The sequence below is a fragment of the Coregonus lavaretus genome, assembly GCF_964263955.1.
Source record: "Coregonus lavaretus genome assembly, chromosome: 9".
NCBI classification, from domain to species: Eukaryota; Metazoa; Chordata; class Actinopteri; order Salmoniformes; family Salmonidae; genus Coregonus; species Coregonus lavaretus.
Window position 1 is genome coordinate 57,585,060 of NC_139996.1, and position 25,341 is coordinate 57,610,400.

General features: G+C 43.6%; 1 protein-coding gene across 1 annotated transcript in view; it reads left to right on the top strand.

The window, feature by feature from the left end:
- Nucleotides 1-25,341, top strand: part of b4galnt4a (beta-1,4-N-acetyl-galactosaminyl transferase 4a) — a gene marked incomplete at both ends in the record, with an annotated part of 504,007 nt that overhangs the window by 405,099 nt on the left and 73,567 nt on the right. Inside the window, one exon of the mRNA XM_084168945.1 lies at nucleotides 906-984. Coding sequence (XP_084025071.1) covers nucleotides 906-984 — 79 coding nt within the window. The remainder of the gene's footprint in view (nucleotides 1-905; nucleotides 985-25,341) is intronic.

Here is a 25,341-nt window from a genome sequence, read left to right on the forward strand (position 1 = left end):
CTTCAATGTTTGACTTCTTTCCATTCAGAAACTTCAAAAGTGCCCTTCATAACAAGCCCTCCTCGGCGAAGTGCTCGCTGCAGACCTTGCCTTGAGCTGGCAAGTCCTCCCTCTTCAGGACCTGGAGCCACTTTTTCCCATCATTGTGGGTCCTTGGGTAGCCGATAGTAGCTTACACATGGATTGTTTTGTAGCAATTAGTACAGCCTGGGGATACAATTCACGTTTGAATTACTTGTTGCCATCTTCGTCGTCCACTGCTCACTCTTCTATTCACTCTTCGCGGCCACACAAGGGGGATGCCGCCTGGAAATTCGAGGCCTGGTATTTTATCCAAAACTCAATACCACAGACAATTTGCTCACTCCTACCAATGACGCATTGGTGTCAGTCGTTACTATCGCAATTTAAGATTGCGCTGACCATAGGTCAATAGAATAATAGTATTGAGAGCTAATCATGTGTAGCAGCCTGTACCGAGGCGTTCCTCTCCGCTTCACCCAGCAAATTTTGGCCATTTAGATGACATGTGTTTTTGATTAGTCTCATCACAGGGTGGTGCCCAGTATGTGTGCGTGTGCCTGTGTGTGTTTTATTGAGCATACTGTTTATTGTGACTATGCACAGGACAATATCGACAGGACTTGTAGTAGTCTTGGGTTCCTCAGCATTAACCATCACTGTAGCCTACATTTTCTGTTTACACCTTTCTCCTAGCAGCCACATAACCTTTGTACCCTCCATGCTAGCCCACTCATGAGGTGGACAAATAACATATCCCAAATATTTTACATTCGAATTTTAATGTAACCTTTTCTCCCTCTCGCCTCTCTCTCTCTCTCTCTCTCTCTCTCTCTCTCTCTCTCTCTCTGTCTCTCTCTCTCTCTCTCTCTCTCTCTCTCTAGCCTTATCTCATCCAGACGGTACTACTTTGAGATCCTTCACAAGCAGGATGACAAGGGGTCAGACCACGTGGAGGTTGGGGTAAGTCCACACAACTTTATTCATTTATGGGGAGGTAGGCTACTAGTGGAAGTTGTTTAAGTACGAAACTACTAAACTAGTGCCAGGCATGCTCTCTTTACTCACTCAAGACTGGGTCTCTGTCCCTCTCTCCCTCCCCCCCTCCCTCTCTCTCTCTCTTGCTCTCTCTCTCTCTCTCTCTCTCTCTCTCTCTCTCGCTCTCTCTCTCTCTCGCTCTCCAATCCCTTCCCACTGAATGCAGACAGGTGGGCAGGGTACAGGGAGGGAACAGGCTGTGTTTGAAGTGGAGGAATGCAGAGAGAGAGAGAGACTATGTACAGACTCAGTGAGCATAGCCTTGCTATTGTGAAAGTCCGCCGTAGGCAGACCTGCTCTCAAGAGAAGACAGGCTATGTGCACACTGCCCACAAAATTAGGTGGAAACTGATCTGCACCTCCTAACCTCCTGCCAAATGTATGACCATATTAGAGACATATATTTCCCTCAGATTACACAGATCCACAAAGAATTTGAAAACAAACCCAATTCTGATAAACTCCCTTATCTACTGTGTGAAATACCACAGTGTGCAATCACAGCAGCAAGATTTGTGACCTATTGCCACAAGAAAAGGGCAACCAGTGAAGAACAAACACCATTGTAAATACAACCCATATTTATGTTTATTTATTTTCCCATTTGTACTTTAACTATTTGCACATTGTTACAACACTGGATATATACATAATATGACATTTGAAATGTCTTTATTCTTTTGGAACTTCTGAGCTGAATGTTTACTGTAAATTTTTATTTTTTATTTCACTTTTGTTTACTATCTACTTCACTTGATTTGGCAATGTTAACATACGTTTCCATGCCAATAAAGCCCTTAAATGAGAGAGAGAGAGAGAGAGAGAAAGACAGAGAGAGAGAGAGAGAGAGAGAGAGAGAGAGATCATATGGTCTCACCTTGTTGTTGCCTCGGTCTGGGGCCAAGTTCAGTTGGTTATTCACTCCCGAGTCCACGAATATTCCATCCAGTATTTCTGGAAAATTGGGGGAAATGTACCAGAATTTTGCAACCCTAGTTAGGACTTTTGAGTATAACTATTGCATCTGTCCCTCTCTCTCTCTTTCTCTCCATTTCCCCCTGTCTCGCTTTTTCACTCCTACAGTTGTTTTGTAGCCTCAATGTTCACTCTTTATGTAATGGAGAGATCTAACTTAAGGGTAAAGTTCCAGAAAGTAGTCCACACGCCTGGTGTGTGTGTGAGTGACTGGGTGAGTGGGCTCGTGATAATACATGGTGTGGTGTGTTGTCTCTGAAAATGTGCTTTATTATCTCACATTGGATTCCCTTTTTTTCCACACTATCCAGAGGGTCTCTGTCTCTCTTTATCTATATCTCCTCATCTCCCTCTCTCTACATACATATACTGGATAGATTTATCTCTCTATCTCTTCTCTATGCATCTCGCACCCTCGCCCTCTCTCCCCCTCTATCTCTCTATCTCACGCCTCTCTGCATCTCCCTCCCTCACCCCTCTCTCTCCTCTCTCTCTCCCTCTCTCCCTCACACCTTCTCTCTCTCTCTTACTATTCCTATACAGTAACACTGTCTGTCTATTCTGTGATGCTCCGCTGCCTACATCCAGACACATAGACCCAAGTGGGCTGTATGGTCAAATCAAATCAAATGCAAATAGTCCGGTTAGCCATTTAATTAGCTGTTCAGGAGTCTTATGGCTTGGGGTTAGAAGCTGTTAAGAAGCCTTTTGGACCTAGACTTGGCGCTCCGGTACTGCTTGTCGTGCGGTAGCAAAGAGAACAGTTTAGTACTAGGGTGGCTGGAGTCTTTGACAATTTTTAGGGCCTTCCTCTGACACCGCCTGGTATAGAGGTCCTGATGGTAGCAAGCTTGGCCCCAGTGATGTACTGGGCTGTACGCACTACCCTCTGTAGTGCCTTGCCTTGTGGTCCGGTCGGAGGCCGAGCAGTTGCCATACCAGGCAGTGATTCAACCAATCAGGATGCTCTTGATGGTGCAGCTGTATAACTTTTTGAGGATCTGATGACCCTTGCCAAATCTTTTTAGTCTCCTGAGTGTGAATAGGCTTTGTCGTGCCCTCTTCATGACTGTCTTGGTGTGTTTGGACCATGATAGTTTGTTGGTGATGTGGACACCAAGGAACGAAGCTCTCAACCTGCTCCACTACAGCCCCGTCGATGAGAATGGGGCAGTGCTCGGTCCTTCTTTTCCTGTAGTCCACAATCATCTCCTTTGTCTTGATCACGTTGAGGGAGAGGTTGTTATCCTGGCATCACACGGCCAGGTCTCTCACCTTCGACCTTTAGGCTGTCTCATCGTTGTCGGTGATCAGGCCTACCACTGTTGCATCGTCGGCAAACTTAATGATGGTGTTGGAGTCGTGCCTGGCCATGCAGCCATGGGTGAACAGGGAGTACAGGAGGGGACTGAGCACACAACCCTGAGAGGCCCCCGTGTTGAGGATCAGCGTGGCAGATGTGTTGTTACCTACCCTTACCACCTGGGGGCAGCCTGTCAGGAAGTCCAGGATCCAGTTGCAGAGGGAGGTGTTTAGTACCAGGGTCCTTAGCTTAGTGATAAGCTTTGAGGGCACTATGGTGTTGAACGCTGAGCTGTAGTCAATGAATAGCATTCTGACGTAGGTGTTCCTCTTGTCCAGGTGGGAAAGGGCAGTGTGGAGTGCAATAGAGATTGCATCATCTGTGGATCTGTTGGGACTATGGTGGTCTGCTTGAAACAAGTTGGTATTAGAGACCGTGTCAGGGATAGGTTGAAAATGTCAGTGAAGACTCTTGCAGCTGGTCAGTGCATGCTTTGAGTATGCGTCCTGGTTAGAAGTCTTCACGGATCCACCTGTTTCCGAATACCCGAGACCCGATCTGGGACCCGAGTGGGTCCGGATCCAGAATTCTAAATAATATCACGGGTCTGTGTCAGATCTGATATGATTGTCATGGGTCTCTGGTATGTGTAATTTTAACTGACTTGTCGGGAAGGGCCCGTACAGATCCGTACGCGACTGCTGCTCTTGCTTTTCACGAGAGTGGAGCATGTAGCTTGTTGTTGGCCAATCATAAGTCATCAAAGCAGCAATATTAACAGTCACAGAGCCTCGCTCCGTGTGAGGCAAAAGTTAGGAGATATCTAATCAATGGAAGATGGAATTTAAATGACAAAATTAAAAGTTAAAGGAGAAGGATAGGCTACAATGACCAAGAGCCAACAGGTAGGCAGGCTGCTACTTAATATTCTGAATGGAGTTGTTGTTATTTGTAACTGTAGGATGAGAAAATGCATGCACTAGCTTCTCCCGGTTTGATGCAGTCCAATACAGGTACTACATAATCATATTTGATTATAAATAACTCGCTCACAGTACGGTCCCTCCCCCGCCTGCTAGAGCAGCACGTCTCTCCCTCCTCTCGCATCGGGTCTGGATCGACCAGGTCTATATGGAACGGGTCTAGTTGTGCTCGGGTCTGTTCGGAACGGGTCTCTATATTATAATTTTTTTATTTATGCATATCGGGTCCGGGTGGGAAAGCCCCAGGTCCATTTCGGAACGGGTCCAACTTTTTAGACCCGTGAATACATCTAGTCTTGGTAGTCCATCAGACCCCGCAGCCTTTGCAAATGTTAACCTGTTTAAAGGTCCAACTCACATCGGCTATCGAGAGCGAGTTCACACAGTCGTCCGGAACAGCTCGTACTCTCATGTATGGTTCAGTGTTGCTTGCCTTGAAGGGAGAATAGAACGCATTTAGCTAGTGTGGTAGGCTTGCGTCGCTGGGCAGCTCGGGCTGGGTTTCCCTTTGTAATCTGTGACAGTTTGTAAGCCTTGTCACATCCGTTGAGCGTCAGAGCCGGCGTAGTAAGATGATTGATGATTTGTCTGTTTGATGGCTCATCAGAGGTCGTAGCAAGATTTCTTACAAGTGTCCGGATTACTGTCCCGCTCTTTGAAAGCGGCAGCTCTAGCTCAGTGCGGATGTTGCCTGTATTCCATTGCTTCTGGTTGGGGTATGCGCGTACAGTCACTTTGGGGATGACATTGTCAACGCACTTAATAATGAAGCCGGTGACTAATGTTATCAGATGAATCCAGGAACATATTCCAATCTGTGCTAGGGAAACAGTCCTGTATCTTAGCATCCGCCTTATCGGACCAATTCCGTATTGGTACTTCCTGTTTGAATTTTTGCTTTTAAGCAGAAAGCAGGAGGATAGAGTTATGGTCTGATTTGCCAAAGGGGGGGTGAGGGAGGGCAGGAGGGGACTGAGCACGCACCCCTGAGGGGCACCCGTGTTGAGGATCAGTGTGGCAGATGTGTTGTTACCTACCCTTACCACCTGGGGGCGGCCTGTCAGGAAGTCCAGGATCCAGTTGCAGAGGGAGGTGTTTAGTCCCAGGATCCTTAGCTTAGTGATGAGCTTTGAGGGCACTATGGTGTTGAATGCTGAGCTGTAGTCAATGAATAGCATTCTCACGTAGGTGTTCCTCTTGTCCAGGTGGGAAAGGGCAGTGTGGAGTGCAATAGAGATTGCATCATCTGTGGATCTGTTGGGGCGGTATGCAAATTGGAGTGGGTCTAGGGTTTCTGGGATAATGGTGTTGATGTGAGCCATGACCAGCCTTTCAAAGCACTTCATGGCTACAGACGTCAGTGTTACGGGTCGGTAGTCATTTAGGCAGGTTATCTTAGTGTCTTTGGGCACGGGGACTATGGTGGTCTGCTTGAAACATGTTGGTATTACAGACTCAGTCAGGGACATGTTGAAAATGTCAGTTTTTTATTTATTTATTTCACCTTTATTTAACCAGGTAAACCAGTTGAGAACAAGTTCTCATTTACAACTGCGACCTGGCCAAGATAAAGCAAAGCAGTGCGATAAAAACAACAACACAGAGTTACATATGGGGTAAAAGAACATAAAGTCAAAAAATACAACAGAAAATATATATACAGTGTGTGCAAATGTAGCAAGTTATGGAGGTAAGGCAATAAATAGGCTATAGTGCAAAATAATTACAATTAGTATTAACACTGGAATGCTAGATGTGCAAGAGAGTATGTGCAAATAGAGATACTGGGGTGCAAAATAGCAAAATAAATAACAATATAGGGATGAGGTAGTTGGAGTTGGGTGGGCTAATTTCAGATGGGCTGTGTACAGGTGCAGTGATCGGTAAGGTGCTCTGACAACTGATGCTTAAAGTTAGTGAGGGAGATAAGAGTCTCCAGCTTCAGAGATTTTTGCAATTCGTTCCAGTCATTGGCAGCAGAGAACTGGAAGGAATGGCGGCCAAAGGAGGTGTTGGCTTTGGGGATGACCAGTGAGATATACCTGCTGGAGCGCAGACTACGGGTGGGTGCTGCTATGGTGACCAATGAGCTAAGATAAGGCGGGGATTTGCCTAGCAGTGATTTATAGATGGCCTGGAGCCAGTGGGTTTGACGACGAACATGTAGTGAGGACCAGCCAACAAGAGCGCACAGGTCACAGTGGTAGGTAGTGTATGGGGCTTTGGAGACAAAACGGATGGCACTGTGATAGACTACATCCAATTTGCTGAGTAGAGTGTTGGAGGCTATTTTGTAAATGACATCGCCGAAGTCAAGGATCGGTAGGATAATCAGTTTTACGAGGGCATGTTTGGCAGTATGAGTGAAAGAGGCTTTGTTTGCGAAATAGGAAGCCGATTCTAGATTACCTCCGTACCTTCAGGCTCTGATCAGTCCCTACAACCAAACGAGGGCATTGCGTTCATCCACCTCTGGCCTGCTGGCTCCCCTTCCTCTGCGGAAGCATAGTTCCCGCTCAGCCCAGTCAAAACTGTTCGCTGCTCTGGCACCCCAATGGTGGAACAAGCTCCCTCACGACGCCAGGACAGCGGAGTCACTCACCACCTTCCGGAGACATTTGAAACCCCACCTCTTTAATGAATACCTGGGATAGGATAAAGTAATCCTTCTGTGGTAATCCCACTGGCTATAGGGTGAATGCACCAATTTGTAAGTCGCTCTGGATAAGAGCGTCTGCTAAATGACGTAAATGTAATGTAAATGTAGATTTAACTTTGGATTGGAGATTCTTAATGTGAGTCTGGAAGGAGAGTTTACAGTCTAACCAGACACCTAGGTATTTGTAGTTGTCCACATACTCTAGGTCAGACCCATCGAGAGTACTGATTCTAGTCGGGTGGGCGGGTGCCAGCAGCGTTCGATTGAAGATCATGCATTTCGTTTTACTAGTGTTTAAGAGCAGTTGGAGGCTACTGAAGGAGTGTTGTATGGCATTGAAGCTCATTTGGAGGTTTGTTAACAGAGTGTCCAATGAAGGGCCAGATGTATACAAAATGGTGTCGTCTGCGTAGAGGTGGATCTGAGAGTCACCAGCAGCAAGAGCGACATCATTGATATACACGGAGAAAAGAGTCGGCCCAAGAATTGAACCCTGTGGCACCCACATAGAGACTGCCATAGGTCCAGACAACAGGCCCTCCGATTTGACACATTGAACTCTATCTGAGAAGTAGTTGGTGAACCAGGCGAGGCAGTCATTTGAGAAACCAAGGCTATTTAGTCTACCAATAAGAATGCGGTGGTTGACAGAGTCGAAAGCCTTGGCCAGGTGGATGAAGACGGCTGCACAGTACTGTCTATTATCGATCGGGGTTATAATATCGTTTAGGACCTTGAGCGTGGCTGAAGTGCACCCATGACCAGCTCGGAAACCGGATTGCATAGCGGAGAAGGTACGGTGGGATTCGAAATGGTCGGTGATCTGTTTGTTAACTTGGCTTTCAAATACTTTCCAAAGGCAGGGCAGGATGGATATAGGTCTGTAACAGTTTGGATCTAGAGTGTCACCCCCTTTGAAGAGGGGGATGACCGCGGCAGCTTTCCAATCTCTGGGGATCTCAGACGTTACGAAAGAGAAGTTGAACAGGCTAGTAATAGGGGTTGCGACAATTTCGGCGGCTAGTTTTAGAAAGAAAGGGTCCAGATTGTCTAGCCCAGCTGATTTGTAGGGGTCCAGATTTTGCAGCTCTTTCAGAACATCAGCTGTCTGAATTTGTGTGAAGGAGAAGCGGGGAGGGCATGGGCAAGTTGCAGCGGAGGGTGCAGAGTTGGTGGCCGGGTAGTGGTAGCCAGGTGGAAAGCATGGCCAGCTGTAGCAAAATGCTTGTTGAAATTCTCGATTATTGTAGATTTATCGGTGGTGATAGTGTTTCCTAGCCTCAGTGTAGTGGGCAGCTGGGAGGAAGTGCTCTTATTCTCCATGGACTTTACAGTGTCCCAAAACTTTTTGGAGTTAGTGCTACAGGATGCACATTTCTGTTTGAAAAAGTTAGCCTTTGCTTTCCTGACTGCTTGTGTATATTGGTTCCTAACTTCCCTGAAAAGTTGCATATCGCGGGGGCTATTTGATGCTAATGCAGTACGCCTCAGGATGTTTTTGTGCTGGTCAAGGGCAGTCAAGTCTGAGGAGAACCAGGGGCTATATCTGTTCTTAGTTCTGTATTTTTTGAATGGGGCATGTTTATTTAAGATTGAGAGGAAATTACTTTTAAAGAACAACCAGGCATCCTCTACTGACGGAATGAGATCTATATCCATCCAGGATACCTGGGCCAGGTCAATTAGGAAGGCCTGCTCGCTAAAGTGTTTTAGGGAGCGTTTGACAGTGATGAGGGGTGGTCGTTTGACCGCGGACCCGTTTTCGGACGCAGGCAATAAGGCAGTAATCGCTGAGATCCTGGTTGAAGACAGCGGAGGTGTATTTAGAGGGTAAGTTAGTTAGGATGATATCTATGAGGGTTCCCATGTTTACAGATTTAGGGTTGTACCTGGTAGGTTCGTTGATAATTTCTGTGAGATTGAGGGCATCTAGTTTGGATTGTAGGATGGCCGGGGTGTTAACCATATCCCAATTTAGTTCACCAAGCAGTACGAACTCTGAGGATAAATGGGGGGCAATCAATTCACATATGGTGTCCAGGGCACAGCTGGGGGCTGAGGGGGGTCTGTAGCAAGCGGCAACAGTGAGAGACTTATTTCTGGATTTTTAGAAGTAGAAGCTCAAACAGTTTGGGCACAGACCTGGATAGTATGATAGAGCTCTGCAGGCTATCTCTACAGTAGATTGCAACTCCACCCCCTTTGGCAGTTCTATCTAGATGGAAAATGTTATAGTTGGGGATGGAAATTTCAGAATTTTTGGTGGCCTTCCTAAGCCAGGATTCAGACACTGCTAGAACATCAGGGTTGGTGGAGTGTGCTAACGCAGTGAATAACTCAAATTTAGGAAGTAGACTTCTGATATTATCATGCAAGAAACCAAGGCTTTTGCGATTACAGAAGTCAACAAATGATAGCGCCTGGGGAGTAGGAGTGATACTGAGGGCTGCAGTGCCTGGGTTAGCCTCTACATCACCAGAGAAACAGAGAAGGACTAGAATAAGGATACGGCTAAAGGCTTTAAGAACTGGTCTTCTAGTGCATTGGGTACATAGAATGAAAGGGGCAGATCTCCGGGCGATGTAGAATAGATTCAGGGCATTATGTACAGACAAGGATATGGAAGGATATGAGTAAAGTGGAGGTAAACCTAAGCGTTGGGTAATAATGAAAGAGATAGCATCACTGGAGGCACCAATTGAGTCGGTCTCCGCGTGTATGGGGGGTGGGACAAAGGAGCTATCTAAGGCAGTTTTAGCTGGGCTGGGGGATCTACAGTGAAATAGTACAATTAGAAATAACCGAAACAACAATAAGCTAACCATATTGACATGGGAGAGAGATATAAAGCAATCACAGGTGTAATTTGAGAGAGCTAAGACAACAGCTGGTAATGAGGACACAGTTTGGGCTGAGGCTAAACATAAACAGGATGCGGTACTGTAAAAAGGAGCAGTCCAGCAGGCATCAGCTGTATAGCTGAGTTATCATGAGGTCCGGTGAACAGCAATAGGATAGTTCGGAGGGAATTCGGGGGCTGCTAAAGCACTAGCGAGCAATAGGCCACGGCTAGCGTGTGCTAGCGGGCCGGGGCTAGCAGATGGAATCTTCGTGGTCGACGTCGTAACGGGAAGCCTGTTGTAACCACATCAGACGATTTCGTCGGCAGACCAGTCGTGTAGGATCGGTGGGGCTCCGTGTCAACACTAGGTGGTCCCGTCCGGTTGACAGAGAGGTAGATAGCCGGGAGATGGGCCTAGCTCAGGATGATTAGCCAAACCACAACGTCCATTTTGTTGCAGCAAGCTGGTAGCGATGAATCCTGAGTTAAAGGTCCAGTGATTCAGTGATTCCGGCAGAAAAACTGATATGTTCTGGGTCGATAACGCGCTGTGTAGACAGTGCAGACTGGCCGAATAATAGTCCAGGCTACGGACAATGGTGAAAAACCGCTAACGGTAGCTGATAGCAAGTAGCTAGTTAGCTGGCTACTCCCGTCCGGTAGACCGAGAGGTAGATAGCCGGGATATGGGCCTGGCTCTAGGCTAGCTCGAGGCTAACTGGTGCTTGCATCGGGGGCAGTGGTGATTAGCCAAACAGCAACAACCATTCGGTTGCGGCTAGCTAGTTGTGATCCGGTGATTAATGTCCAGTGATTAAATTATTCCGGCAGAAAAATCCAATGTTCTGGGTGAAATACCGCTAACTCTGGCTAATAGCAAGTAGCTAGTTAGCTGGCTAGCTAGTTTCAACTGGAGATTCTAGATGAAAGGTATGTCAATAATAGAATCCGTTCCACATTGAGTGAGGCGGGTTGCAGGAAAGTATATTTTGTAGAAGGATGAAAAGTCTGAAAGGGAAATATGTACGAAAAATAAAATAAAAACAGGGTATTTACAGGCTATTTACAGACACACGACAAAAACAGGACTGCACTACTACCCCATCTTGGATTACACTTGCCAGTTGGTCAGCACATGCTCGGAGTACATGTCCTGGTAATCCGTCTGGCCCTGCGGCCTTGTGAATGTTGACCTGCTTAAAAGTCTTACTCACATCGGCTACGGAGAGCGTGATCACATAATCATCCGGAACAGCTGGTGCTCTCATGCATGCTTCAGTGTTGCTTGCCTCGAAGCGAGCATAGAAGTGGTTTAGCTCGTCTGGAAGTCTTGTGTCACTGGGCAGCTCGCGGCTGTGCTTCCCTTTGTAGTCTGTAATAGTTTTCAAGCCCTGCCACATCCGACGATCGTCAGAGCTGGTGTAGTATGATTCAATCTTAGTCCTGTATTGACTCTTTGCCTGTTTGATGGTTCGTCGGAGGGCATAGCTGTATTTCTTATAAGCGTCCGGGTTAGAGCCCCGCTCCTTGAAAGCGGCAGCTCTACCCTTTAGCTCAGTGCGGATGTTGCCTGTAATCCATGGCTTCTGGTTGGGGTATGTACGTACGGTCACTGTGGGGACGACATCATCGATGCACTTATTGATGAAGCCAGTGACTGATGTGGTGTACTCCTCAATGCTATCTGAAGAATCCCGGAACATGTTCCAATCTGTGCTAGCAAAACAGTCCTGTAGCTTAGCATCTGTGTCATCTGACCACTTTTTTATTAACCGAGTCACTGGTGCTTCCTGCTTTAGTTTTTGCTTATAAGCAGGAATCAGGAGGATAGAGTTATGGTCAGATTTGTCAAATGGAGGGCGAGGGAGAGATTTGTATGCATCTCTGGAGTAAAGGTGGTCTAGAGTTTTTTTTCCCTCTGGTTGCACATTTAACATGCTGGTAGAAATTAGGTCGAACTGATTTAATTTTCCCTGCATTAAAGTCCCCGGCCACTAGGAGCGCTGCCTCTGGATGAGTGTTTTCCTGTTCACTTATGGCCTTGTACAGCTCATTCAGTGCAATCTTAATGCCAGCATTGGTTTGTGGTGGTAAATAGACAGCTATGAAAAATATAAATGAAAACTCTCTTGGTAAATAGTGTGGTCTACAGCTTATCATAAGATACTCTTCCTCAGGCGAGCAAAACCTCAAGACCTCCTTAGTATTTGATTTTGTGCACCAGCTGTTGTTTACAAATATACACAGACTGCCACCCCTTGTCTTACCGGAGTCAGCCGTTCTATCCTGCCGATGTAGCGTATAGCGCGCTAGCTGTATGTTGTCCATGTCGTCGTTCAGCCACAACTCGGTGAAACATACGTTTTTAATGTCCCGTTGGTAGGATAACCGTAATCTTAGGTCATCCAATTTATTCTCAAATGATTGAACATTGGCTAATAGGATTGATGGAAGAGGCAGTTTACTCGCTCGCCGTCGGATCCTTACCCGACAAGGCCCAAATCCCCGTCATTCGCATGAGAAAGAGACGGAGATATCGTGGACGTAGGTCGGGTGCCTTACCCGACCTACGTCCACGATATCTCCGTCTCTTTCTCATGCGAATGACGGGGATTTGGGCCTTGTCGGGTGTCTCTAGGATATCCTTCGCGTCTGACTTGTTGAAGAAAAAATCTTCGTCCAATACGAGGTGAGTAATCGCTGTCCTGATATCCAGAAGCTCTTTTTGGTTATAAGAAACAATGGCAGAAACATTATGTACAGAATAAATTACAAATAACGCAGAAAAACACACATAATAGTACAATATGTTAGAGGGCTGTAAAACGGCAGCCATCTTCTCCGGCGCCATTCAATTTATGACATCATCAGTGTCATAAAGACGGCAGCCATTATTTTGAAGAACCTGATTATATCTATAGTAGCAAGGTCATATGGGCATCCGTCTCCATTCTCCTCTCAAATATGTCCCAAATGGCACCCAATTCCCTATATTTAATGCACTACTTTTAACAAGGCCCTTGGCCCATGGGGCTCTGGTCAAAAGTAGTGCACTACATAGGGACTAGGATGGAGGGTGCCATTTGGGATGCAGCCTGAGACTGCAAAGAGAATAGGAAACCAACGCCAGAGGCTGTAAAAGTGGGTTTGAACTGCATAGAAAAGACACGCTGCAAATCAAGAGAGTGTGTGTGTGTGTATAGCTGTGTGTATTTGAGTCTATGTGTGTGTGTGTGTGTGTGTGTGTGTGTGTGTTATCTTTCTGGTCACACTGCCTTAGCAAGGCCCCTGTGCTGGATTTAATAGCGGAATTCATTTCACACCTTGTCAGAAACAGCAGATTTATCGTGACTAGGCCACCGCCACCTTAGCCAACGGGCGGGATAAATCGCAGAAGCCCAGACACTGATTTATTAAGGAAAAGATAGAAATGGGATAACACTCGTCTTCATACTGAAATGCCCACGATACCATGGCTAAAGGTATAATGTCCCTCTGGGGTGCTGTAGATCAGTTGAGATGTTTTGTTAACATTCGTATCAGGAGTTAGAGGCTATGTGCAACTTTTGCCCATGTGGGTACTCTTGAGCCAAAAGGGACCCGCTAAATGGACAGAAATATTGTGCAGAAATTACCTTTTTGGGTAGAAAATTACAGACCTCCCCACCCTCATGAGCAAAAGCATAGTACAGTACAATGGCGGTCAATGCCATTTAAGATGAGGGAGAACTATTTTCTCTTCATGAGCATGGCCTTATTTCTATTGGATGACTCTCATTCATATTCCATTCACCCAGTTCAATGTAACAGCGATAGGTTTAGGCTACAACATGATACTCAAATGTTCCCTATACCCATCATGAGGTTGCTACAACCTAGCCTATGAATGAAAGTTTACAACGTAGGTGCACACAGGTCAGAGAGACACATTTGAGGTGACAGACCGTGACATTCAATACCGCCTTGCACACTCTTGCCTGCAGCTAGCTGATATAGGCTGCGGTTGTGAGGCCGGTTGGACGTACTGCCAAATTCTCTAAAACGACGTTGGAGTCGACTTATGGTAGAGAAATGAACATTAAATTCTCTGGCAACAGCTGTGGTGGACATTCCTGCAGTCAGCATGCCAATTGCACGCTCCATCAAAACTTGACATCTGTGACATTGTGTTGTGTGACAGAACTGCACATTTCAGATTGGCCTTTTATTGTCCCCAGCACAAGGTGCACCTGTGTACTGATCATGCTGTTTAATCACCTTCTTGAAATGACACACCTGTCAGGTGGATGGAGTATCTTGGCAAAGGAGAAATGCTCACTAACAGGGATGTAAACAAATGTATGCACACAATTTGAGAGAAATAAGCTATTTGTGCATACGGAACACTGCTTGGATCTTTCATTTCAGCTCATGAAACATGGGACCAACACTTTACATGTTGCGTTTATATTTTTGTTCTGTATAGATAGCACCTTCTTTTCTAAGAGTTTATCACAACCATTAAACTGTTTTAAACTTACCATTGGCCTCATGATGAAAGCCCTGAGCAGTTTCCTTCCTCTCCGCCAACTGAGTTAGTGACTGGGTGTATTGATACACTGTCCAAAGCCTAAATAATAACTCCACCATGCTCAAAGGGATATTCAGCATCTGCTTTTTTACCAATCGGTGCCCTTCTTTGCGAGACATTGAAAATCCTCCCTGGTCCTTGTGCTTGAATCTGTGCTTGAAATTCACTACTCGATTGAGGGATTTATAATTGTATGTGTGAGGTACAGAGATGAGGTAGTCATTACACATTTTTCTTAAGAACTATTATTGAACACGGAATGAGTCCATGCAACTTTATTATACAATTTGATAAGCACATTTTTACTGCTGAACTTATTTAGGCTTGCCATAAGAAAGGGGTTGAATACGTGTTGACTGAAGACATTTCAGCTTTACATTTGTTATTACTTTCTAAAATGTAGTACAAAAAAAATACTACTTTGACATTATGGGGTATTGTGTGTAGATCAGTGACACAAAATCTAAATTTAATCAGGATGTAACACAACAAAATGTGGGAAAAGTAAAGGGGTGTGAATACTTTCTGAATGCACTGTATCTGTCATTTTACATTTTAGTCATTTAGCAGACGCTCTTATCCAGAATGACTTACAGTTAGTGAGTGAATATATTTTCATACTGGCCCCCCGTAGGAAACAAACCCACAACCCTGGTGTTGCAAGCGCCATGCTCTACCAATTGAGCTACACAGGGCCGTCTGTTTCGCTCCTTCTTCGTTAATGAATGAAAGAAAATGGCTCCCGCTGTAGCAGCAGGGAGGGAGGAACACAAAAAATATTTTAATAGAAAGTTAGCAAAAATAGATAAGATCTTGCTACCATGGAAAGGTAAATACCTGTCAATTTGTGGAAAAATCACCCTGATTAACTCTTTAGTATTATCCCAGTTTACCTATTTGCTTATGGTCTTGCCTATGCCTAGAGAACAGTTTATTTTTTTATTATATGAGAAAAAAATATTCAATTTTATTTGGAACGGCAAGCCAGAAAAAATTAAACGGGCCTATTTATATAATTAATATGAATTCGGAGGACAGAAATTATTAAATATTAAAGCATTAGACCTATCACTAAAAGCTTCAGTCATACAAAATATATACTTAAATCTGAACTGGTTCTCTAGCAAATTAGTAAGATTGTCTCACCCAATGTTCAAGAATGGCCTTTTTCCCTTTATTCAGATTACAACCTCACACTTTCAATTATTAGGAAACAAAATAATCTCCCAAATATCACTATTTCTAAAACAAGCCATAGAAAGTTGGTTGCAATTTCAATTTAATCCTCCAGAAACGACAGAAGAAATAATGCAACAAATATATATATATATATATATATTTTTTTTTAAGGTATAATCTTCGTAAATCATATCATAGGCAGGACTGGTGGAGTTATGTCGCACATGCAGCTAACAAAAACATATGGAAATGTCTGCTCTACACAAAATTACAACCAAATAATTGCAGCATTACCGCAAAAATGGAAGAGGAAAGTGGAAGGGGGAAAAAGTAAGGAACTTGTCTGTCGGCCTTGCATTAAAGAACATAATTGGTTAAAGAAAATTGTGATAAATAACAAAGTATACCAGTTTCATTTAAGGACCAAAGGATTGACAGCCATCCCATATAGATTGCAAAATAGTTGGGAAGAGATTTTGAAGTACCGATTCCATGGCATAGTGTTTATGAACTGATAAGCAAAACAACGCCGGATTCAAAACGTATAATTTTTCAATTTAAATTATTTAAAAAAATTATTGCTACCAATAGAATGGTATTTATATGGGGGATACAATCTTCCCAGCTCTGCAGATTTTGCTGCGAAGAGACAGAATCATTAAATCATTTGTTTTGGTACTGTCCATTTGTAGCTTGTTATTGGACACAGGTCCAGGAATGGCTAAAGGATTGCAATATTTACCTTGGCGCTAACCCTGCAGATAGCACTACTGGGTGATCTGAAAAGTCACATTCAATCGATCAATAATATAATAATACTTTTAGCAAAAAAAATTATTTTCAATTTACAATCTGTAGAAACAATGAGAATAGAAGGGTTCAGAACTTTTGTAAAACATCACAGTACAGTTGAAAAATATATGGCAAATAGAAATCCAATATGGATGGTGTTAAGAGATAGATGGGAGGTGTTGAATAGAGTTGAAGGATGGGACTAATAACAATTAACAACAATTAATAACAACAAGATAACTAATGCAAAGCATACTGTGTCCATAATCAGTATATAGGTTATAGGTTGAGAGATTTAGTGAAAGAGCACAGTTAGAAAGAGGTTGAGGGTAGAGGTAGTTCAGGAGTAAAGACAAACAAAATATAATTATTGTAAAATTGACTGTGTCCATAAAATGTATATATATGTCTTAGCTGGAAGTAGAGGCCTAAGCATTGTTGTTCACTAGTTTACTCCAATTAGGGAAGGGGTGGTGGGGTTGGAAAGTAATAAAGGGAAATACATTTTTTTAAAAGTATATGTACAGTCATGGTCAAAAGTTTTGAGAATGACACAAATACTAATTTTCACAAAGTCTGCTGCCTCAGTTTTGATGATGTCAATTTGCATATACTCCAGAATGTCATGAAGAGTGATCAGATGAATTGCAATTAATTGCAAAGTCCCTCTTTGCCATGAAAATGAACTTAATCCCCCAAAAAAACATTTCCACTACATTTTAGCCCTGCCACAATAGGACCAGCTGCCATCATGTCAGTGATTCTCTTGTTAACACAGGTGAGAGCGTTGACGAGGACAAGGCTGGAGATCACTCTGTCATGGTGATTGAGTTAGAATTACAGACTGGAATCTTTAAAAGGAGGGTGGTGCTTGAAATCATTGTTCTTCCTCTGTTAACCATGGTTACCTGCAAGGAAACACGTGCCGTCATCATTGCTTTGCACAAAAAGGGCTTCACAGGCAAGGATATTGCTGCTAGTAAGATTGCACCTAAATCAACCATTTATCGGATCATCAAGAAATTCAAGGAGAGAGGTTCAATTGTTGTGAAGAAGGCTTCAGGGCGCCCAAGAAAGTCCAGCAAGCGCCAAAACCGTCTCCTAAAGTTGATTCAGCTGCGGGATCGGGGCACCACTAGTGCAGAGCTTGCTCAGGAATGGCAGCAGGCAGGTGTGAGTGCATCTGCACGCACAGTGAGGCGAAGACTTTTGGAGGATGGTCTGGTGTCAAGAATGGCAGCAAAGAAGCCACTTCTCTCCAGGAAAAACATCAGGGACAGACTGATATTCTGCAAAAGGTACAGGGATTGGACTGCTGAGGACTGGAGTAAAGTCATTTTCTATGATGAATCCCCTTTCCGATTGTTTGGGGCATCCGGAAAACACCTTGTCCGGAGAAGACAATGTGAGCGCTACCATCAGTCCTGTGTCATGCCAACAGTAAAGCATCCTGAGACCATTCATGTGTGGGGTTGCTTCTCAGCCAAGGGAGTGGGCTCACTCACAATTTTGCCTAAGAACACAGCCATGAATAAATAATGGTACTAACACATCCTCCGAGAGCAACTTCTCCCAACCATCCAAGAACAGTTTTGTGACGACCAATGCCTTTTCCAGCATGATGGAGCACCTTGCCATAAGCCAAAAGTGATAACTAAGTGGCTCGGGGAACAAAACATCAACATTTTGGGTCCATGGCCAGGAAACTCCCCAGACCTTAATCCCATTGAGAATTTGTGGTCGATCCTCAAAAGGCGGGTGGACAAACAAAAACCCACAAATTCTGACAAACTACAAGCATTGATTATGCAAGAATGGGCTGCCATCAGTCAGGATGTGGCCCAGAAGTTAATAGACAGCATGCCAGGGTAGATTGCAGAGGTCTTGAAAAAGAAGGGTCAACACTGCAAATATTGACTCTTTGCATAAATTTAATGTAATTGTCAATAAAAGCCTTTGACACTTATGGAATGCTTGTAATAATACTTCAGTATACCATAGTAACATCTGACAAAAATATCTCATAACACTGAAGCAGCGAACTTTGTGAAGACCAATACTTGTGTCATTCTCAAAACTTTTGACCACGACTGTATATATATGTATTTATATGTATGTATGTGTATATATATATATATATGTATTTGCGAGAAAAAAAACATGTCCCCCATATGTTTTTTTTCTTGCAAATATATATACAGTATAAACAAAAAAAATAGGTGCACCAATCCAGCGTCCTCCTTCTATTCCCCACAGTCTTTTATTTTTTTATTTTTTTTATTTATTTAACCTTTATTTGACCAGGTAAGCCAGTTGAGAACAAGTTCTCATTTACAACTGCGACCTGGCCAAGATAAAGCAAAGCAGTGCGATAAAAACAACAACACAGAGTTACATTCCATTGACCTCTTTACAGCATCTATTCCTCTTCGGGCCACTCCTCAAATGATGTTCTCAGAAGATCAGGAACTGGCAGCCAGGTGAAACAAAAAAGCTGGTACTGTGTCCAGATGAATTTTTCAAACAAAACCATTAGCCAGCTAATGTTTGTGTTCAATTCCATTCAGTAAGAGGTTTATATCTATCCCATAGGGATTGATACATAGCTCTAGCTCTGGGCAAACAGTGTTAATGTAAATATGTTAGGTACATACATAATGGCTTGAATTTCATCATTCGATTTACTTAGTGCTTAGAGTAAGTGCTATTGCAAGGTGCTCAAAGCGCTTTACATTGTAAGAGAAAGTGACCTCATCCATCCATCCATCCAGACTTGAAACATAAACAGCTTTTTAGGCTCTGTTCCAATTGTGATGAAACCAACTAGACAACACTTGCCTGACCATTCAAACTGAATTCTTCCACTACTCTGTGTCCGCTTCATACTTCAGTCTGAGACTGCCATCTTTGAAGTCATTTGTGGTGACGTCAAAATGAGGGGTGTTGTACAAAACAAAGTCATCAGCAATTGGATCATCTCTAACCAATCAAGAGTATCAAAGCCACGCTTTACCCACGTGTGTTCTGGCTCTGGCCCAACCCATCGGTTTCTGGGACAGATCAGAATAGATAGAATGTGTTAGCGTTCCAGGCAAAGATAACACTACTGTAAAATACCACTTAGTATGAAGCATTGCATGGGGATATACTTTAGTAGTATGGACACTGGGAAGTGGCCTTATAGTTCACTTCATTTTCCCTCCAAACCTTCTAACCTTCTAACTGGGGCACCTCTGTGTCATGGTTTAAACAATTTTTTCCCATGTGGCTACACTTGTCATCCAGGGACAGTCCCATATCTCAGCCTGTGTCCTTTCTTTCTACAAAAAGTTCATTTTGTAAGCAAGACACATCAATTAATTCAGGCTAAAAGAGTGTAGACCCAATGACAACTGTCGAATGTCATTACACTTTTTGGTGTTTTGTAACAGATGTCTCTTTCCATTCATCAAATGGTGCGTGTGTACAGTGCACTGTTTGGATGCTGGACGAACATGTGCAGGTGGTCTACTTTTTGAAGTGATTGGTTTTTTGTTTGACAATAATATGAAAACGTCATGACTGGTTGTATTCATGGCAAATTAAAGGTAACACGCTTTTTTAAAAGGTTAAAACATTTTGTGCATGAGCGTGCAAACATAGGAAGTCCCGTGAAAAAGAATAGAGACCCTCAGAATGTCACGGTATAATTCGCACTCTGCCTTAACATGAACGCCTTTCCTAGCCTGTTGGCTACACAATGTTTGGGTTAAATCAGCTGTAGCCTTTTCTAGTTGTTTTAGCATATTATTGTCATGTTACATGAAATTCAGTTCATAGTGTGTGTTCCTATCATGTTAGCTACAACAGCTTTCCAACCTTAAAAGTACTGCCACTAACAGAAGCATATGTTGACATGTTATATGGGGTTAGTTCAGTTCTGTCATGCATGAAACATTTAGCATTCCCTGTCCCGCTAGCCGTAGCATTTTTCAATTGTGTTAGCTGTATGCTAGTGTAACAGTTTTGCTTCCGTCCCTCTCCTCGCCCACCTGGGCTTGAACCAGGGACCCTCTGCACACATCGACAACAGTCACCCTCGAAGCACCGTTACTCGTCGCTCCACAAAAGCCGCTGCCCTTGCAGAGCAAGGGAAACAACTACTTCAAGGTCATAGAGCGAGTGACGTCACCGATTGAAACGCTACTAGCACGCACCGCTAACTAGCTAGCCATTTCACACCGGTTACACTAGTCATTTTAGATGTAGGTTAGTTCAGTTCTGTTATGCATTAAGCTGCAGCATATTCTAGTCCTTTTCAATCATGTCATGTTAGTTTCCTGTAATTTTCAGGTCAGGTTAGCTATATCATCCAGTATTAGCCCCATCATACAGTATTTGTGTTATGTTAGATGTTATATGACCTCATTGTGAACTTAAGCATGGAGTTGTTTTGGTAGCGCAATATTTTTTCCTGTAGTTTTAGCATTTACCCATCAGATTAACCCTTTGACACGTACGGACACACAGGTGTGATCATTCTACAGTGGTCCCTGCAGCGTACGCTCAAACCGGTATGATTAGACCACTTATTTAGAACGTCCAGTTACGATTGATGCAACTTTCTTTTTTTTTTTTTTTCTTTTTTTTCACCTTTATTTAACCAGGTAAGCCAGTTGAGAACAGGTTCTCATTTACAACTGCGACCTGGCCAAGATAAAGCAAAGTAGTGCAATAAAAACAACACAGAGTTACATATGGGGTAAAAAAAAAAAAAAAAAAAAAAACATAAAGTCAGAAATACAAACAGAAAAAATATATACAGTGTGTGCAAATGTAGCAAGTTATGGAGGTAAGGCAATAAATAGGCTATAGTGCAGAATAATTACAATAGTATTAACACTGGAATGCTAGATGTGCAAGAGATTATGTGCAAATAGAGATACTGGGGTGCAAAAGAGCAAAATAAATAACAATATAGGGATGAGGTAGTTGGGGGGGCTAATTTCAGATGGGCTGTGTACAGGTGCAGTGATCGGTAAGGTGCTCTGACAACTGATGCTTAAAGTTATTGAGGGAGATAAGAGTCTCCAGCTTCAGAGATTTTTGCAATTCGTTCCAGTCATTGGCAGCAGAGAACTGGAAGGAATGGCGGCCAAAGGAGGTGTTGGCTTTGGGAATGACCAGAGAGATATACCTGCTGGAGCGCAGACTACGGGTGGGTGCTGCTATGGTGACCAATGAGCTAAGATAAGGCGGGGATTTGCCTAGCAGTGATTTATAGATGGCCTGGAGCCAGTGGGTTTGACGACGAACATGTAGTGAGGACCAGCCAACAAGAGCGTACAGGTCACAGTGGTGGGTAGTGTATGGGGCTTTGGAGACAAAACGGATGGCACTGTGATAGACTACATCCAATTTGCTGAGTAGAGTGTTGGAGGCTATTTTGTAAATGACATCGCCGAAGTCAAGGATCGGTAGGATAGTCAGTTTTACGAGGGCATGTTTGGCAGCATGAGTGAAGGAGGCTTTGTTGCGAAATAGGAAGCCGATTCTAGATTTAACTTTGGATTGGAGATTCTTTATGTGAGTCTGGAAGTTGAGTTTACAGTCTAACCAGACACCTAGATATTTGTAGTTGTCCACATACTCTAGGTCAGACCCGTCGAGAGTGGTGATTCTAGTCGGGTGGGCGGGTGCTAGCAGCGTTCGATTGAAAAGCATGCATTTAGTTTTACTAGTGTTTAAGAGCAGTTGAAGGCTACTGAAGGATTGTTGTATGGCATTGAAGCTCGTTTGGAGGTTTGTTAACACAGTGTCCAATGAAGGGCCAGATGTATACAAAATGGTGTCGTCTGCGTAGAGGTGGATCTGAGAGTCACCAGCAGCAAGAGCGACATCATTGATATACACAGAGAAAAGTGTCGGCCCAAGAATTGAACCCTGTGGCACCCCCATAGAGACTGCCATAGGTCCAGACAACAGGCCCTCCGATTTGACACACTGAACTCTATCTGAGAAGTAGTTGGTGAACCAGGCGAGGCAGTCATTTGAGAAACCAAGGCTATTTAGTCTGCCAATAAGAATGCGGTGGTTGACAGAGTCGAAAGCCTTGGCCAGGTCGATGAAGACGGCTGCACAGTACTGTCTATTATCAATCGCGGTTATAATATCGTTTAGGACCTTGAGCGTGGCTGAAGTGCACCCGTGACCAGCTCGGAAACCGGATTGCAACAGTCAGCGTTTGACCTGGCCACACTGTTTTTTCACAGAAGTCTTTATAATATTATGTCCTCAATGTGAGCAGATTATTTTTGGATGTAATATTCAGACATTCACAGAAGTAGAAACAGCATAACACTATTCTCATCCAAATCAGAAAATGTAGGCTACATTAGTCGTATCGCTAACTGAGGAAAGAGTGACCTAACACAAGCGGTAATATTTAGCTAACTTTCAGCTGACAGAAACCATAATATGAATTAGCTAATAGGAATTAGTATTTACAATTCTTCACATCACGGGTGACCTCACCAGTGATCTAAATAATTGAGTAAAAAACGTTCTAAAAATGTTAAGTAATCCGACGATGGGTAGTTTGTGTGCCCCGCCATGTTAGTTTTTTCGCATCAACCAAAGATAAGAGGTTACAAGATGAGTTTGGTCTGTTTGCAGTTGAAGGGTGTGTGTCGTCTACCATCATTAACTTCCATCATTCACTTCTGGAAGTTTTCTCGAAAGACGAGTGAACTATCCCTTCACTTCATTTTGTTATAACATCTTTGGTCTGACAGACATTTACGTGACAACCAGAATGCATTGTATTATGTCAACAAACATGGCACCACATATAGCTGGAAATTGGCTTAGCATTAGCTCATCATAATCAGTATAACCTTAAAAAAAAATTTTTTAAATGTGTCCATTACAATCTACAGTGCATTTGGAAAGTATTCAGACCCCTTCCCTTTTTCCACATTTTGTTACATTACAGCCTTATTCTAAAATGGGTTAAATAAAAAAAATCCTTAGCAGTCTACACTCAATACCCCATAATGACAAAGTGAAAACAGGTTTTTAGAAAAGTTTGCAAATGTATTAAAAATAAAAAACAGAAATCCCTTATTTACATAAGTATTCAGACCCTTTGCTATGAGACTCACAATTGAGCTCAGGTGCATCCTGTTTCCATTGATCATCTTTGAGATGTTTCAACAACTTGATTGGAGTCCACCTGTGGTAAATTCAAATGATTGGACATGATTTGGAAAGGCATACACCTGTCTATATAAGGTTCCACAGTTGACAGTGCATGTCAGAGCAAAAACCAAGCCATGAGGTCGAAGGAATTGTCCGTAGAGCTCGAGATAGGATTGTGTCGAGGCACAGATCTGGGGAAGGGTGCCAAAACATTTCTGCAGCATTGAAGGTCCCCAAGAAAACAGTGGAACTCAGTGGCCTCAATCATTCTTAAATCATACCAAGACTCTTCCTAGAGCTGGCCACCTGGCCAGACTGAGCAATCGGGGGAGAAGGGCCTTGGTCAGGGAGGTGACCAAGAACCCGATGGTCACTCTGACAGAGCTCCAGAGTTCCTCTGTGGAGATGGGAGAACCTTCCAGAAGGACAACCATCTCTGCAGCACTCCTCCAATCATGCCTTTATGGTAGAGTGGCCAGACGGAAGCCACTCCTCAGTAAAAGGCACATGACAGCCCCCTTGGACTTTGCCAAAAGGCACCTAAAGTACTCTCAGACAATGAAAAACAAGATTATCTGGTCTGATGAAACCAAGATTGAACTCTTTGGCCTGAATGCCAAGAATCACGTCTGGAGGAAACATGGCACCATCCCTACGGTGAAGCATGGTGGTGGCAGCATCATGCTGTGGGGATGTTTTTCAGGGACAGGATGACTAGTCAGGATTGAGGGAAAGATGAACGGATTAAAATTACAGAGAGATCCTTTTATGCTCAGAGCGCTCAGGACCTCAGACTGGGAGCGAAGATTCACCTTCCAGCAAGACAACGACCCTAAGCAGATAGCCAAGACAATGCAGGAGTGGCTTCGGGACAAGTCTCTGAATGTCCTTTAGTGGATTACGAATACGAGTATGGCCATGTCGGCACACCCCTACCAGACACATTTGTCTAAATTGATGGGTCATGTGAAAGAAATGCTAGCCACATCTAGCTAAGTGGATGGGCCACTATTGTCTAAACATGTACACATGTTCATGAAATACAATAGATGGCCATAATCACCCCCAGACACATCTGGCTAACTTGATCGGTCATATAATCATCTGGCGAAGAAGAGTATTTTGTTTAGACATGTAGCTTGCTAGCTAGCTAAACAATGAACCATAATCCCAACCCATACCACTAGCAATACAAACTGATTGTCATAGCTAGCCACCATGCATTAAATGATGTAGTAACTAGGTTCAATGTTAGCTAGCTAACATTAGGCTATAACTAGCAATGCAAATGATTTTCTGAGATACAAATAATATTACTACACAGATCATACACGTAATGTTAGCAAACCAGCAAGCTAAATTTCACTAGCTAGCTAACAGTACACTTTAACTTGCAATGAAAAAAAATATCTGAAAAGGTTGCTAGACTCTTACCCATATACATGGATGAACACTTCTTTTCCGTTTGGTTTGTAGCTAGTTACAGCTTGTTTGGCCCATTGTTATGTCAAGTCACGCCGGTTCACACTGACCGTGTGCAGAAAGTAGTCCATCACAACTTTTTCCACTGATCTTTGTCAATAGCGCCTGCTAAATTCTGGGCAGCAATGTTGTTGCGAGCAGTAGCTATGGCTAAGGTTTTATATTTCCAAAAAGCTGCAGTAGCAAGGGTTATCTACACATCCTGTGCAGCTCATGTTATAGACCGAAGCGTGCTACATGGCAGACCAATCCGAACTCATCTCTCAGCATGTCCAGCCCATCCATTATCTCAGCCAATCATAGCGAGCGGGAAGGTTC